Raw genomic sequence first — 12,912 nt, 5'->3', positions numbered from 1 at the left:
TTTGCTTCCTGTTGTTTTGCTTGCTGGGACCATGGTTCTGCTTCCTGTTGTTCTGCTTCCTGTTGTTCTGTTTCCTGAAACCATGGTTCTGCTTCCTGTTCTGCTTCCTGTTGTTTTGCTTGCTGGAACCATGGTTCTGCTTCCTGAAACTATGGTTCTGCTTCCTGTTGTTCTGCTTCCTGAAACCATGGTTCTGCTTCCTGTTGTTCTGCTTCCTGCACCCCAATTCTTCTTCCTGGAGCTGGGGTTCTGCTTCCTGGACCCTGGGGGTCACCTGTAGTTTAGAGTGAACTAAGTGAACTATTTTAAGTCTGACTGGTGACGAATAAGACTTGGGTAAACACTGGAGAAGTTTCCAACCAGGAGGCAATATTCCTGTTTTTATTTACAAGTTAGAGGCTTTATTCAAAATGACCTCGGGATTTAAACTTTGTTACCCGGATGATGACATCACCTCCAGGTGTCTCCAGAACAAAGACATGTGCAGAAGGACGCTGGTGTCATTTCAGCTTGTTGCCACAGGGGGCAGACTTGTGCTCCTTTACAGCAGCTTTTTAAAGGTTTCTTTAAAGTAGGGCTTAACAATTTTGACAAAAAAATTTAATTTTGTTTAGTTTTCCACCACTACTGTGATTTCTTTTCGCGTTTGTATTTTTTATTTTATCTTTATTTTCTTGCACTAGCCCAAAGCTTTTAGATGTTTTATCGCAGGCTTCCAGTTTATGAAGGCTAGCTTGAAAGGAACCCGCTGTTGCTTTATTTTAGTTTATGTGAAAAAGTTCTTACATCTTGCATGCATGGATCTGCATGGTGACTGCAGCTCTTTCTGTGGCTAAAAACGTTAAGTGTTTTAATGCCGCCTATGGAGCTGAATAATTGATTGCCTCTTTTCATTTTGAAAAGTGTATTTTATTAAATTGTGATTTTAACTCACTTGTGATCAATTGCCCAGCCCCTACATTAAAGTGTGACATCACTGCTGTGACGGTCTCCTGCCACCAGGGGAGGTTAGATTCTGCTGACTGATTGTTTTGTGACCTCAGGCCTGACGGGACGGGGACAGTCACCGTGGAGGAGAAGGAGCAGTTTGAGGCCGTCAGAAGCCGCCTCATTCTTTTGTTGGAGAACCAGATCACTCACTTCAGGTAGGAGCATCAGCTGACAAACACCAGGCAAAGAGAGCCCTAATTTTTCTCTAAATGTGAAAATGAGGCTTTAAGCTGTACGTTTCTGGCTTGTGTTCCATAACTATGAACCATAGATCCCTGCAACGCTGATGGAGGCTGATGTTAGCGGCTGAATAATCAAACTATGGTCCAACGGCGTCGCTGACGGTCTGGGTTCAGTACGGGACAGCATGGTGGGCGGCCGCTGTGCTCAGAGTAGGGTTAGCAAAAGTACTGGTAATCTGAAAAGTACTGATACCCTGAAAAGTACTGATACCTTGAAAAGTACTGATTCTGAAAAAAGTATTGATACTTTGAAAAGTACTGGTACTCTGCGAAGTACTGGTACTCTGTAAAATATTGATTCTCTGAAAAATATTGATTCTCTGAAAAGTGCTGATACCTTGAAAAGTAATGATAACCTGAAAAGTACTGATTCTCAAAAAAGTACTGATACTTTGAAAAGTACTGGTACTCTGAAAAATATTGATTCTCTGAAAAATATTGACTGGCGAGCTGTGCAGGGTGTACCCCGCCTCTCGCCCATTGACTGCTGGAGATAGACACCAGCACCCTTCGCGACCCCACTTGGGACAACCGTGTCAGATAATGGATGGATGGATGGATGAATGAAAAATATTGATTCTCTGAAAAGTACTGATACCTTGAAAAGTACTAATCTCAGAATAGTTTTGACACTCTGAAAAGTACTGATACTGATGGTCTGAAGATCCTCATCATCTACTGGAACAGAAGGGCTCCTAAACACGTTGACCCACTGATGTGGAACTCCTACAGCCATGTTCAGAACCATCTGGAAGAGGTGAAGGTTTTTCAACAGGAGGAGTCCAGATTTCTGGAAGCTTTCAGGATTGTCAGACAGAGAATCCACTGAGAAACTCTTCATAACTCCACCTGATGTCTGCTAACCAATGACTGTTAGCCTGGCCTACAGGGATTTATCTCCCATTGTTATTATTATGAACCGTGTCCCCAGATTCACTTCATTGTTTTCTTATTTCACGTTTCCAAAAGAAAAACAATCTTTGTCTCCTGAGCAAAACTTCCCTAAGTTGAGTGATTTCTGCTGTGTGGCCATAGAGCAGTGGGGGTATTCCAGCCCCATCGCTGACACTAAACAGGTGCAGGAGATTGGTGCTCAGTGGCTGTTCAGACCTCCTAGCGTCTGTGTGCGGCCATTCAGCGCCGCCGCCGCTCTGTGAACTCATTGTGAGCGCGGTGTGAAAGCAACAGCCCCGAGACCTTGAGCAGCACTCGTCTGAATGGACCTGTGCCATTGAATATTCTGAAGCTTAGCACTTTAAACACTTCATGCCTCAGAGGGGCCCTCCATCTGGCCCTAGGGCAAAAAGGAGGGGCCGCCTGGGGGGGCTGGCAGCGGGAGTCATTACTAGCTCACCTCAGCAAGAGGCTAATGGTGGTAAACAATGGCGTAGACAGTGCTGGGATTAGGCTAATGTTCCCCCAGACAAAAACAGGATTTCCACAGTTTGCTTTAGATTAGTGAGCACAAAAAAATCACATTAAATGTTAACGACGGCTTTAATTCTTTTATTCCCCCATTAAAAGATAATCTACTGATTACATCTGTTCTGCCTGTGAGTCCTGGAAGAAGACATTCTTCATCTTCTAATGGGAATGTCATATATTTCCATCCTTTCATCCCGTCTCATGGCTGCCGTGCGTTCCGCTTCCAGCCTTTCAGTTGTGGAGAATCTGGAAGTTTAACATCTGAGCTGGAAGACCGTGTCAGGAAAGAATCCCAATGAGTTCATGTCACTTTCTGGTCCATTTTGTTTTTCCGAATTGTGACATTCTCTTTCTTACCCCATGAGTGATGCTGCAGACAGGATTTCTGGTGGGTCAGACACCTTTAGGGTTAAAGGCAGGGATCCAGGCTCTCCTCTGGAATCTTCTCCTAACAGGTCGAAGGTTTCCCTGAACTCACCAAACCTTCTCCAGGCAGTTCCAGCTGTTGTTGCTGCAGAGGCCTGTGCATCGAGTCATTACGACCACATCAGCTTCCTCAATAAACACATTAAAGGAAAGTTTGGGATGCTATATTAGTTTTTTCTTATTTAGTGCGGATAAATCCGGTCTGATGCTAATAGGATGCTCTGCCTTCTGGAGGCCGTCCTTTCAAACCAACGCCAATTACTGGATACTTTAATGTCCACTTATCCAGTCCGAATTCTCAGTGTTTCCTGAAGTTGAGGTCAAAGTGTGAACAGACATCTATTCTCTGGTCGCATGACCTTTAACAGCCGTTCTGATATGCTGAAAAATGGTTTGCTAGCAGGCAGATCCAACGTTCTCACACAGAGGTTACAGTAAAATCCTCTAACGATGGACTCTGCTTTCAAAGGACAAATCTAGATAAAATATAAAATGAACGCAATGAGGATTTCAGGTGGAACGGTTCAGCCTTACTCTAAAGTTATTACGATGTGTTTGTGCTTTATTACCTGTTATTGTTTCTACGTCATATTTTAGTCCATAAGGAAATCCAACCGGAGATCATTTGGAAGAGAGTTTCGCTCCTTTGAGGAATTTAAATGTTTTAGATGTTTGTTGGTATATTTGATTTCCAATTATTTCAAATTTATGGGCTTAAAGGTAATCAAAGTTTGATTAAAGGGAAAGTTTGGTCAGCAAAGAATAAATGGATCATTATTTATACCTAAAACTAATATGTTTGCGGTGATTTAATTAATTTGGCGTTAATCCGTAAAAAAATAAAAACACTAATTTACATCATGATCACTGAGTCTGGGAGCGGCCATTTTTGCCCAAATATAGTAACCCCTCCCTCCTGCCATCTTCCAGCAGTGATGTCACGGTGCGGTAAGCCTAGCACCATTCTCCCCGCTTTACAAGCAGAATCAATGGGAACTACTAGACACATCTGCAATCAACAACAATTATTGAAGATTTCCAGAGGACTTCACCATTGAAATTCACCAGAGCTATAGTGAAACTGACAATGCCCACGTGCATGGCAGCTGGATGTTGGAATACATCGGGTAAAAGAGAGAAAAAAAAGTTATTTAATCTTTCTGATTCCTGATCCTCCACGGACGGGTTGGTCGTTGGATTGCCAACTTGAAGAGGGAGGATTTACCATCGAACTTCTGGCCAGAGAAAAAACACGTAATATGTAGCCAACATTTGGAAGAAGAATGTTTTCAAGATGACTTGGATAATAGCGCGTTGTGACAAACACCAGATACAGCACTGGGACTTGATCAACTGCCGATACCGCACCGTGACGTCACAAACCAGTAGGTGGCAGTAGTGTTCTTTGACAAACATGGATGCCTCCAGTAAAGCACATTCACATGAAAATTACTCTGAATTAAAAACTCTGATCATTTAAAGAACAGGATGGAATAATTTCCTATTTAAAGAACTTTCAGAAGTTTGGATTCTGAATATTACCGGACTTTTTCTTTAAATATGTAATATATGTCGAGACTAAATCTGAATTTAAATAGAGGCTGCCAGAGATTTTTCTTTACAATTAGCTCCTTTTTATGCCTAAACCAGGTTTTATTTGAGAGAAACTTGGCATCAAATGTGCATAGAATTATGTTTTTAGATCTAGAAAGCTACTGGTAGAACCAACCAGCTGATCTGTTTCAGCTCCATTCAGGGTTTAGACGTTGAAAATGAAAGATGGATGACGGCTATCTGGGAACTGCAGGCAGTTGATGTGTTTTTTATTGATCAATGTTGTAATGGTGACGTTAAGAAGCCACTTTAGATCTTTAGAAATGTGGCAGCTTTCATCTAAAGGGAATAAATAATAAGATAAACCGTATTTTCTAATCTATCATCACAGTTTAATGTTAAAATAACTGAATGAAAATGTGTTTTTGAATTATGATTGCATACCTTTAATAAACTTTTTCATTTTCCTGATTTTTCAGGGCTTTTCATTTGAAATGAACATCATGAACTCTTGTCTTTCTGACTATGCTGAATGTTTAGACAAACATTATGGCTTTTTTTTTTTTTCTTTTTTTATCTGCTTAGTTCACTTCTGTTCGTCAGAACAGAACATCTGCATGCTGGGCTTTTTTTTGTCTCATAAATGGCCGACCTGTGTGACCGCCTTCCTTTGTTTATTAAGTACTGTTCACTTGTCAATTAGCAACGTGAAACCTTCATGAACCGCCTCATCTGTGTTCAGATGGAGACGGAGGTGAGAAAAGCTCCTTTCATCAGAGTAATTAGACAAAAGAAGGCAGCCATCTGTTTACGCCGAGCTCCTCCAGCTTTCCAATCTTTCTTTGTCTCTTTTTTTTTTTCCACATAGTTGTCCTTGAGATTGTTTCTTAATGTGATGCCCACCTACGTTTCTCCTCTGCAGGTACTGCTTTCCCTTTGGACGACCAGATGGGGCCTTGAAAGCAACACTTTCGCTTCTGGAACGAGTAAGAGACCAAAGTCTTATGCCTTTTAATGTTTCTGGTCAGGATCCCTTCAGGGACTCAAAGTCGGCTCCCTAACCAAACCCTGAGATGATTTCCAAGGAGCTCATCCCCGGTTTTATTCGCCCCCATGGTGGCAGACTGATCTCTCTCGGCCTGTACTGAGAAATCAGGAGGAATGTTCTGCTGTTAGAAAAACACCAAAATGCCGCCTGGACTGAGTGTAGAGCCGCCCAGTCAGAGTGATGCACAGAGACGTGATGAAGAACTTTAAATGAAATATTCTGTTGCTTTAGTGGAAAATCCAGTTAGCAGAGGTAACGGTTCCCTTGCTGTTCGTATCAGACTCCCCGTCAGTGTTGGCGATACGATATTATTGTAAGATTAGAGTACCGTATTTTCACGACCATAAGGCGCACCGTACTAAAAGGCGCAGTCTCAGTTATGTGTGCCATTACTGTATTTAACACACACATAAGGCGCACCTGATTATAGGGCGCGGATTTGATATACCGGTACATGTCCTCTACTATGTTTAAATACCTCTACTGCGTATTTAAAAATAGAGCGGGAGCAAAAATGAGAATGACTGTGCTTTATTCATGTATTTATTACAAAGTATTAATCAAACCCATCAAAGTCTGTTTCTGAATTAAACAGCTGCACTAAGTCAGACATGCCAATTTCCCCTTCTTCGCTGTCAGAGTCACTTTCCGTGCCGGGCGGCTCCTCAGAAATAATGCCGGCTTTTGCGAAAGCTTGAACAACAGTGCCAGCAGACGCGTTAGCCCAAGCATCTACAATCCATCCGCAAACTGTGGCGTAACTTGCCCGGCGCTGCCTTCCACTTTTCGTGAAACTGTGGTCTCCGTCTGTCATCCATCGCTCCCACGCTGCTCGCAGCCTTACTTTGAACGGCCGGTTCACACCGATGTCGAGCGGTTGAAGTTCCTTTGTCAGACCTCCCGGGATAACAGCAAGCACAGCGTTCATTTGTTTCACCATGTTTTTCACATCGGCTGTGAGATGGGCACGCATGGAGTCACAGATTAACAGCGATGGTGATGTGTGGAAAAAACCACCTGGTCTCCTCACATTCACCTCCCTCAGTCACTCTTTCATCTCCTCATCCATCCAGCCCTTTTCATTTGCCTTAATAACGACTCCAGCTGGAAAAGTCTCTGTAGGCAAAGTCTTTCTCTTAAAAATCACCAGTTTCTGTCCATGCCCACACTTCCCCCTTTAACGTTCTCATGGCGGTCTCAACAACATCCGCAGTAACAACGCACATAGGGCGCGCCGCACATTTTCAGGGAAAAAAAAGACATTTATATGCGCCTTATAGTCGCGAAAATACGGTAGGTGACATTCAACTTTATTGTCATTACACAGGTACAGGTACAAGGCAACAAAACGCAGTTTAGGTTTAACTAGAAGTGCAAGTGTAGAATAGACAATGCTATTATTATAGAATGGATAAATAAAACTAAAACTTGGACAGAAGCTTCCCCAATTAAAGTGCAGTGAAGGCAATTGCATTGCACTTTAATTCCGAAGTTTTATTTATTAATTTTACAGTAATAGAAATATCGCAATATCACTATATATTACGATATTTTACCCAGCTATCAAAATGGAATGTATAGATAAAAAATCAAGTGCTGTTGATGTTGATCAGAATCCGTGTTGTTTGGGGTTTGTCGGTCCACGTCTTCCACTGTGACTGCCTCATCTACAGCGGTGGCGCTGCGCTCCGCAGCATAAAGGCTCCACAGCGCCATCTAGCAAAGTGGGGGTTTAGAGATGCAGTTTCCCTCATTGTTTTAAGGAATTTTTTTTATTGATATTAGGAACTGAAAGATCGATATTATATCGGACAGCTGAAAAAATCCCCATATTTCGCCAAATCATCCCTACGAGTTTATAGGATCGTCCAATAAATAATAGTTATATATAAGTCTATAGCGGCTAAATAATGTGAAAAACAGATTATTAAATCCTAAATACACAAGATATGATTTTATTGATTGTAATGATTAAACTCTGACTTAAACCTTTCCTAGATCCTCACCTCTGGATCAATTTTTAATTCTCTTTACATTAAATCTGTGTTTCACTTTCACTGAAGTTGTTTTTCTGTTTAGTTTAGTTTTCTTACACGTTTTAAAGAGTTCACTCATTAATTAGTGACCAATTGCTAAATTCCATTCTCTTTATTATGCACCTTTAACTCAGAGCTGGAGGAGAAACCTTACTGGGACCAGTAGATGTTTTAATGTTCCCAGTTTATTGGTCTAGCTCAGGGGTCACGAACCTTTTTAAGGCTGAGGGCTACTTCATGGCTACCGAGTCATAGGAAGGGCTACCAATACTGACCTATGAACTGGAGGGATCAGTGTTCACCTACAGTAAATCTCATCCTTTTATTCATTTCTAATTTTCTTTTTAATATTGTCATTTTGAAACCACTGAAATATGATGAAATAGTTAACATGATGAAATAATACATAAATGATTAAAAAGAAGAGCAACAGAATAAAAAAAAAAATTAAACTTAACCCACTGAGTGAGTTCTTCTGTTTTCAGAAGACTCTGATGGCCCCCCATGTGGTCCTTGAGGGCCCCTTGGTGCCCGCGGGCACCGCGTTGGTGACCCCTGGTCTAGCTGCAGAAACAGACGCCGTGTTTAGATGGAGTCTGTCTGCTCTCTGGTTGTCATGACGACCGTCTGGGTCGGGTTCTGATGATCCTGGACGGCCCGTCTGCCTCGGTCTTGCACAGTAGAGGTGTGACCAACGTCTGACCCAACATATTTTGACGTTTCTGTTTCCTTTAGCTCCTTTTGTCAAATTTCCCGTCATTTTAGTCGTTCTTCAGCAGCCTGAGGAACACATCTGTAATCTGACCAATCAAACTGCAGAATAAAGTAGCAGCAGAATCTTAGGATGCATTTCTCAGATTAACCTGTAGTACAGAGTCGGTCTGACAGCAGACAGGAATGGATCAGATAAACAATAATCATCAACTCTGCTGGGTCTAGCCCCTAGGGAATCATTTCCAGAATTATCGAATTCATTTTTCTAGTCACCTAAAAGTGAGTAAATGTTTAATTTCAGGTTCTGATGAAAGACATCAGCACAGCTGCTCCATCAGAGGAGGCAAAGAGACGCGTCCAGAGATGTTTGGAGAAGGCTGCTCAGATCAACTACAGTCAGCTGATGGATTACGCTCAGATCCACGGTGGGAAACCTTCAAGCTGCTTCTTCTGCTCAAATCTCATCTGTTTTCACCACCAGAGTCTTTTTATCCACAGTTTAAACCCTGTTCCAGTTTAGGGACTTCTCTCCATCACTGTCAGATGGATCAGTTTACAGCTTTACGCAAACAATACATCTACTTATGCTTTAAAATGAGTTTGTCCTTCAGAAAATCTTTCAATTGTATTTTATAGATTTTAGATATAATATTCAGGATGTAAAAACTGGTCAAATTCTTCCTGTTTGTCCCCCCTGAGAGCAAAGGTTTGCTGCAGTGAGACCCTGGTTCCTAAAATAACGATCTAACAGCTTCTCTCTCTGGTTCTGAACCTCAGTGGATCCAGAAGAAGCTCCGGAGAAAAGACTGGAGGACATGCTGAGGCTGGGCGAACTGTGCATCGAAGTCCTGCAGCAGAATGAGGAGCATCATGCTGAGGTGTTCTTAACTACTTTCCTCTTGGGAGAAAAAAACCCACATACATAAAGATAAATAAAATAAAACAGTAATATAGATATAAACCATGTAGAGCTGATGTAGAATGGGCTCTGTAGGTGGATCCCAGGAGCTTTCAGGCAGGAAAAGCTGAATAAAGGCCTACAACGACTTACTGGAAGGGTAAAGTAGATCTGGAGCATTTCAAAATAAGATGCAGGGCTGTTTTGACGGAGCAGGATCAGAAGTGAGTCTGTGTGAAGCTGCACAAAGATTCTGTCTTTTCTAGCAAAAAAGCATTTTCACTTCATAACTGGTGAAAACTTTCCAGCTCAGAAACGTCCTGCTTTCATTCCTCAACAGATAAAAGTTCCTTTAGTTAAAGAAGGAAAGCCAAACTGAGCTTAAAGTGCAACAGCACTGTTCCAGGAGGCCATGTTTTCTATCTGCTAACAGGAGCCTGAAACATGGAGTCTAAGGACGCTGCTCTGTCCTTAGAGGAGCATGGGGTCATCGGTTCCTGTCAGGAATCCTGCTCTGCACAGGTGTGACCTGCTGTTTGACAGGCTGTCTGACTCCTGTCGGCGTGCAGCAGGTACAGCTCCGCTCTGAAAGGATCTCTTACCTTGGAAATCATTTGCAGCAGAAACTCTGTGGTGTTTTTTTTCCTTTCTTTTTCTAGCAGCAGCAATAAAAGTGGCACGACTCACTTAATCATTTCATTTATGTTCCTGATTGCTTTTCACGGCGCCACCCGTCTCGTTTCCATTTGGCAGCGCTCGCCTTAAAGTGGCAGATGACACAACAAGTGGCGGCTCTGCATTAACGGCTGCAGCGGAGACACGATGAAAACAACGCCTACGGCCCATATGCGCCCCCATACGGATGCCAGAGGGTAGAACTGATCAATCATAGGTGTTAGGATGCGCTGGTTCCATCGGCCCTTCGTGGCAGCGTGGCGCTCAGGCATCTGTTTCTGCACTATTAATATCAGACCATGCTCCACCGCTGCCATGGCAACCAGAGGCTCTCTCTCCTAATCGGTAGAAATTATGTTAACTTCAAATTACTCGCATGCTGTCAGAGATCTGCCATAGAGCTGCCATGGCTTATGTTTAAAGATCAGAACTGTTTATGTGGGTGAAGTGGTTGTCAAGGAGACGTTTGCTGAATCCCCAACTTTGGTCCTTCTTCCTCACCTGGATGTCATCGGTTTAGTTCAGGTGCTGATATCATGGTTTCATAGAGCTTTATAGATCCTATGTTTGAAAAAAAAACTAAGAAATGTTTGGTTAGAAGAGGCTACTAACCTGGAGGATGAGGTCAAAGTTCAGCAGCGCTGCTCACCTGGATTTTTGGCTGCAGAGTTTCTCCAGCTTGTTGACCTCACCTGCTTCTCCGATGAATCTCAGATGGACATTTCACTCAAAACCAGGTCTTTATCCATGAGGCTCCTGATGCACTGGATAAATTAAGTTTATTTACACTTAATTTGAGTTGGTAAATGAGATAGTTTGCCAATGGAATGAGTATTTTTACTCTTAGAATAAAAAATAATACAACAGCAGTGTTTTTTCCTATTTTAAATGTAAATTGTCTCGTTCCATTGGCAAAATGTCTCACTTTCCTCTAGCCTAGTGAACTAGCCCCACCCGCCAGCGGCCAAAATCATTTTTGCCTGCGATTGGTCTAGGCTGAATAAACGCCTCAGGCCCTAGAACTGGCGGGCCAATCACAACGCAGAGATGTGTTTTGAATGTTTGGATGCAAAGCGGGCGGGGTTTTGAGTACGTGACGACAAAGCTGCGCGACGCTGGAGAAAGCACAACAAGGAAGAGGTCAACAACTATTGTTCTGGTTTGACTCAGCTTTGGAATCAGTTTTGGAAGGATCAGACTTTGGGTTTTCGTTGAAATGTGAGCAGGTAGAGGCTCTATGCGCATTCATTTTTGAGAAGGACGTATTCACCGTTTTACCAACAGGCTGTTTGTTTCCACTCCCCCACCAGCTTTCCATCGCACTCCCTACGTCACAGTGAGTTGCCCTCATTGGTCAGAGCGTTGGCCAATAGGCACAGACATAGTTTGAAAAACAACGCGTTGTTCTCATCAACAATCTTCCGATGTCTCATTCATCAGGGCCAGACTAAATTACACATTTAATCTCACATTTAGTCTGGTCAAGTCAAGAAAAAATGACTTAGACTTTTTGGAGCAGACCCACCTCACCGACACCTGTGAACATCCAGACTCCTCTAAAGATCTGGGTGTTCATCAGAACCGTGAACTGGACTGAACCGGAACACCGATGCTCTTTACAGAACATGAGATCTTCTGGACTGCAGGGGGAGCTCCTGAACACCTTCGACTCCTGGATGGAGCCGCTCCCTCAGGGACACACTGACGCATCATCTCAGATCCTTCCTCCCTGGGCTGTTTACTTTCAAGCATCACTGCTGCTCTTTCAGAGTTTTATTATTGGCACTATTCTGTTGTTTTTAATGAAGAAATCCCCTTGCGCCTGTAGCTCCTTTAGCTCAATTCGACTTAGAGATAGCTTAGTGTCATCTTGTATATGCTGAATGTATGCAAAAGGAAATTTGGATGCATACAGCTTTCATCAGCGAATGAGCAGCTTAGCTATGAAATGAAGTGCAACAGTGATCAGAATGTTAACAGTGTAGGAGAAAAGGTAAACTAGTTTAAAGGTAGTTTAAATGGTGCAAAAGGCATTGATATGGAAGGTTTAGTGCAGTGTGCTGGGGTCGCCGGCGAACCGTTTTTTAAAAGCCTTTACAACTAATAGCTCAGGATGCATGAACATTGTTAGACATCGTTGGAAAGCTTAGAATCTCCACAATTCAACCACGTAGTTGATCTTATGGACACAGTGAGCACCAAAGCACAATTAACACAGATATAGCAGCATGTCAAAATGTAAACATGACAAAGCTGCCGCAACAAGCAAGCATGTCTTTATTATTGCTGTGCAATAAATACCTATTATTTTTGAGAATAAAAAGAACAACTTTGAGTCATGTTTAAAATGATGCAGCTTGGGTTATTTTCTACTCACCCAATTAAATATATATTAAGAAACTAGAGGATGTTAGCTTTCAAATAATGTATCACACATGTCATTTGAGCTTACAGTTCCTCGGTTATTTGCTTTTCCATTTGGGTTTGCAAAATAGGTGAATTTCCTAGAAATTAGGTGGCTGTTAATAGGTTTAAGTGATAATGAACAACATCAGCCTTTTGGTAGAGCAAATATGATGTCATCAGTGTGATGCAGATTTTGATTAGAGTTTCAACAGTTCAGCAGTCTAATGGCGGTGGGGAAGAAGCTGTTGCAGAATCTGCTTCTGGGCCCCCTGGTGTGGAACAGCTTTCACTGCTGGAGGCTGTTTAGTGCCTCAAACCTTCCAAAGAAGTTGTTCAGTTCATTTAGGAAGTCAGTGTTTGCTGCATCTACCGGGGGGAGGGTGTGTTGTAGTCTGTGATCATCCCAATGCCTTTCCAGATCCTCCCGATGTTGCTGTTGTCATGGAAAAGATCCTGGATCTTCTGGCTGTGCTTCTGCTTTGCTGATCTGATGGCACG

General features: G+C 42.5%; 1 protein-coding gene across 5 annotated transcripts in view; it reads left to right on the top strand.

Moving 5' to 3' along the window:
• The window catches only part of cadps2 (Ca++-dependent secretion activator 2), a 165,606-nt gene that overhangs the window by 101,224 nt on the left and 51,470 nt on the right, over nt 1-12,912 (top strand). For all 5 annotated transcript variants that reach the window (XM_038301129.1, XM_038301130.1, XM_038301128.1 and 2 more), the window contains exons 14-17: nt 1,044-1,145; nt 5,560-5,623; nt 8,737-8,860; nt 9,213-9,313. In XM_038301129.1, the coding sequence (XP_038157057.1) occupies nt 1,044-1,145; nt 5,560-5,623; nt 8,737-8,860; nt 9,213-9,313 (391 nt within the window). The remainder of the gene's footprint in view (nt 1-1,043; nt 1,146-5,559; nt 5,624-8,736; nt 8,861-9,212; nt 9,314-12,912) is intronic.

The sequence above is a fragment of the Cyprinodon tularosa genome, unplaced genomic scaffold (genome assembly GCF_016077235.1).
Source record: "Cyprinodon tularosa strain WSP-4 unplaced genomic scaffold, ASM1607723v1 ctg461, whole genome shotgun sequence".
NCBI classification, from domain to species: Eukaryota; Metazoa; Chordata; class Actinopteri; order Cyprinodontiformes; family Cyprinodontidae; genus Cyprinodon; species Cyprinodon tularosa.
This window is presented reverse-complemented; position numbering and strand designations above follow the sequence as displayed.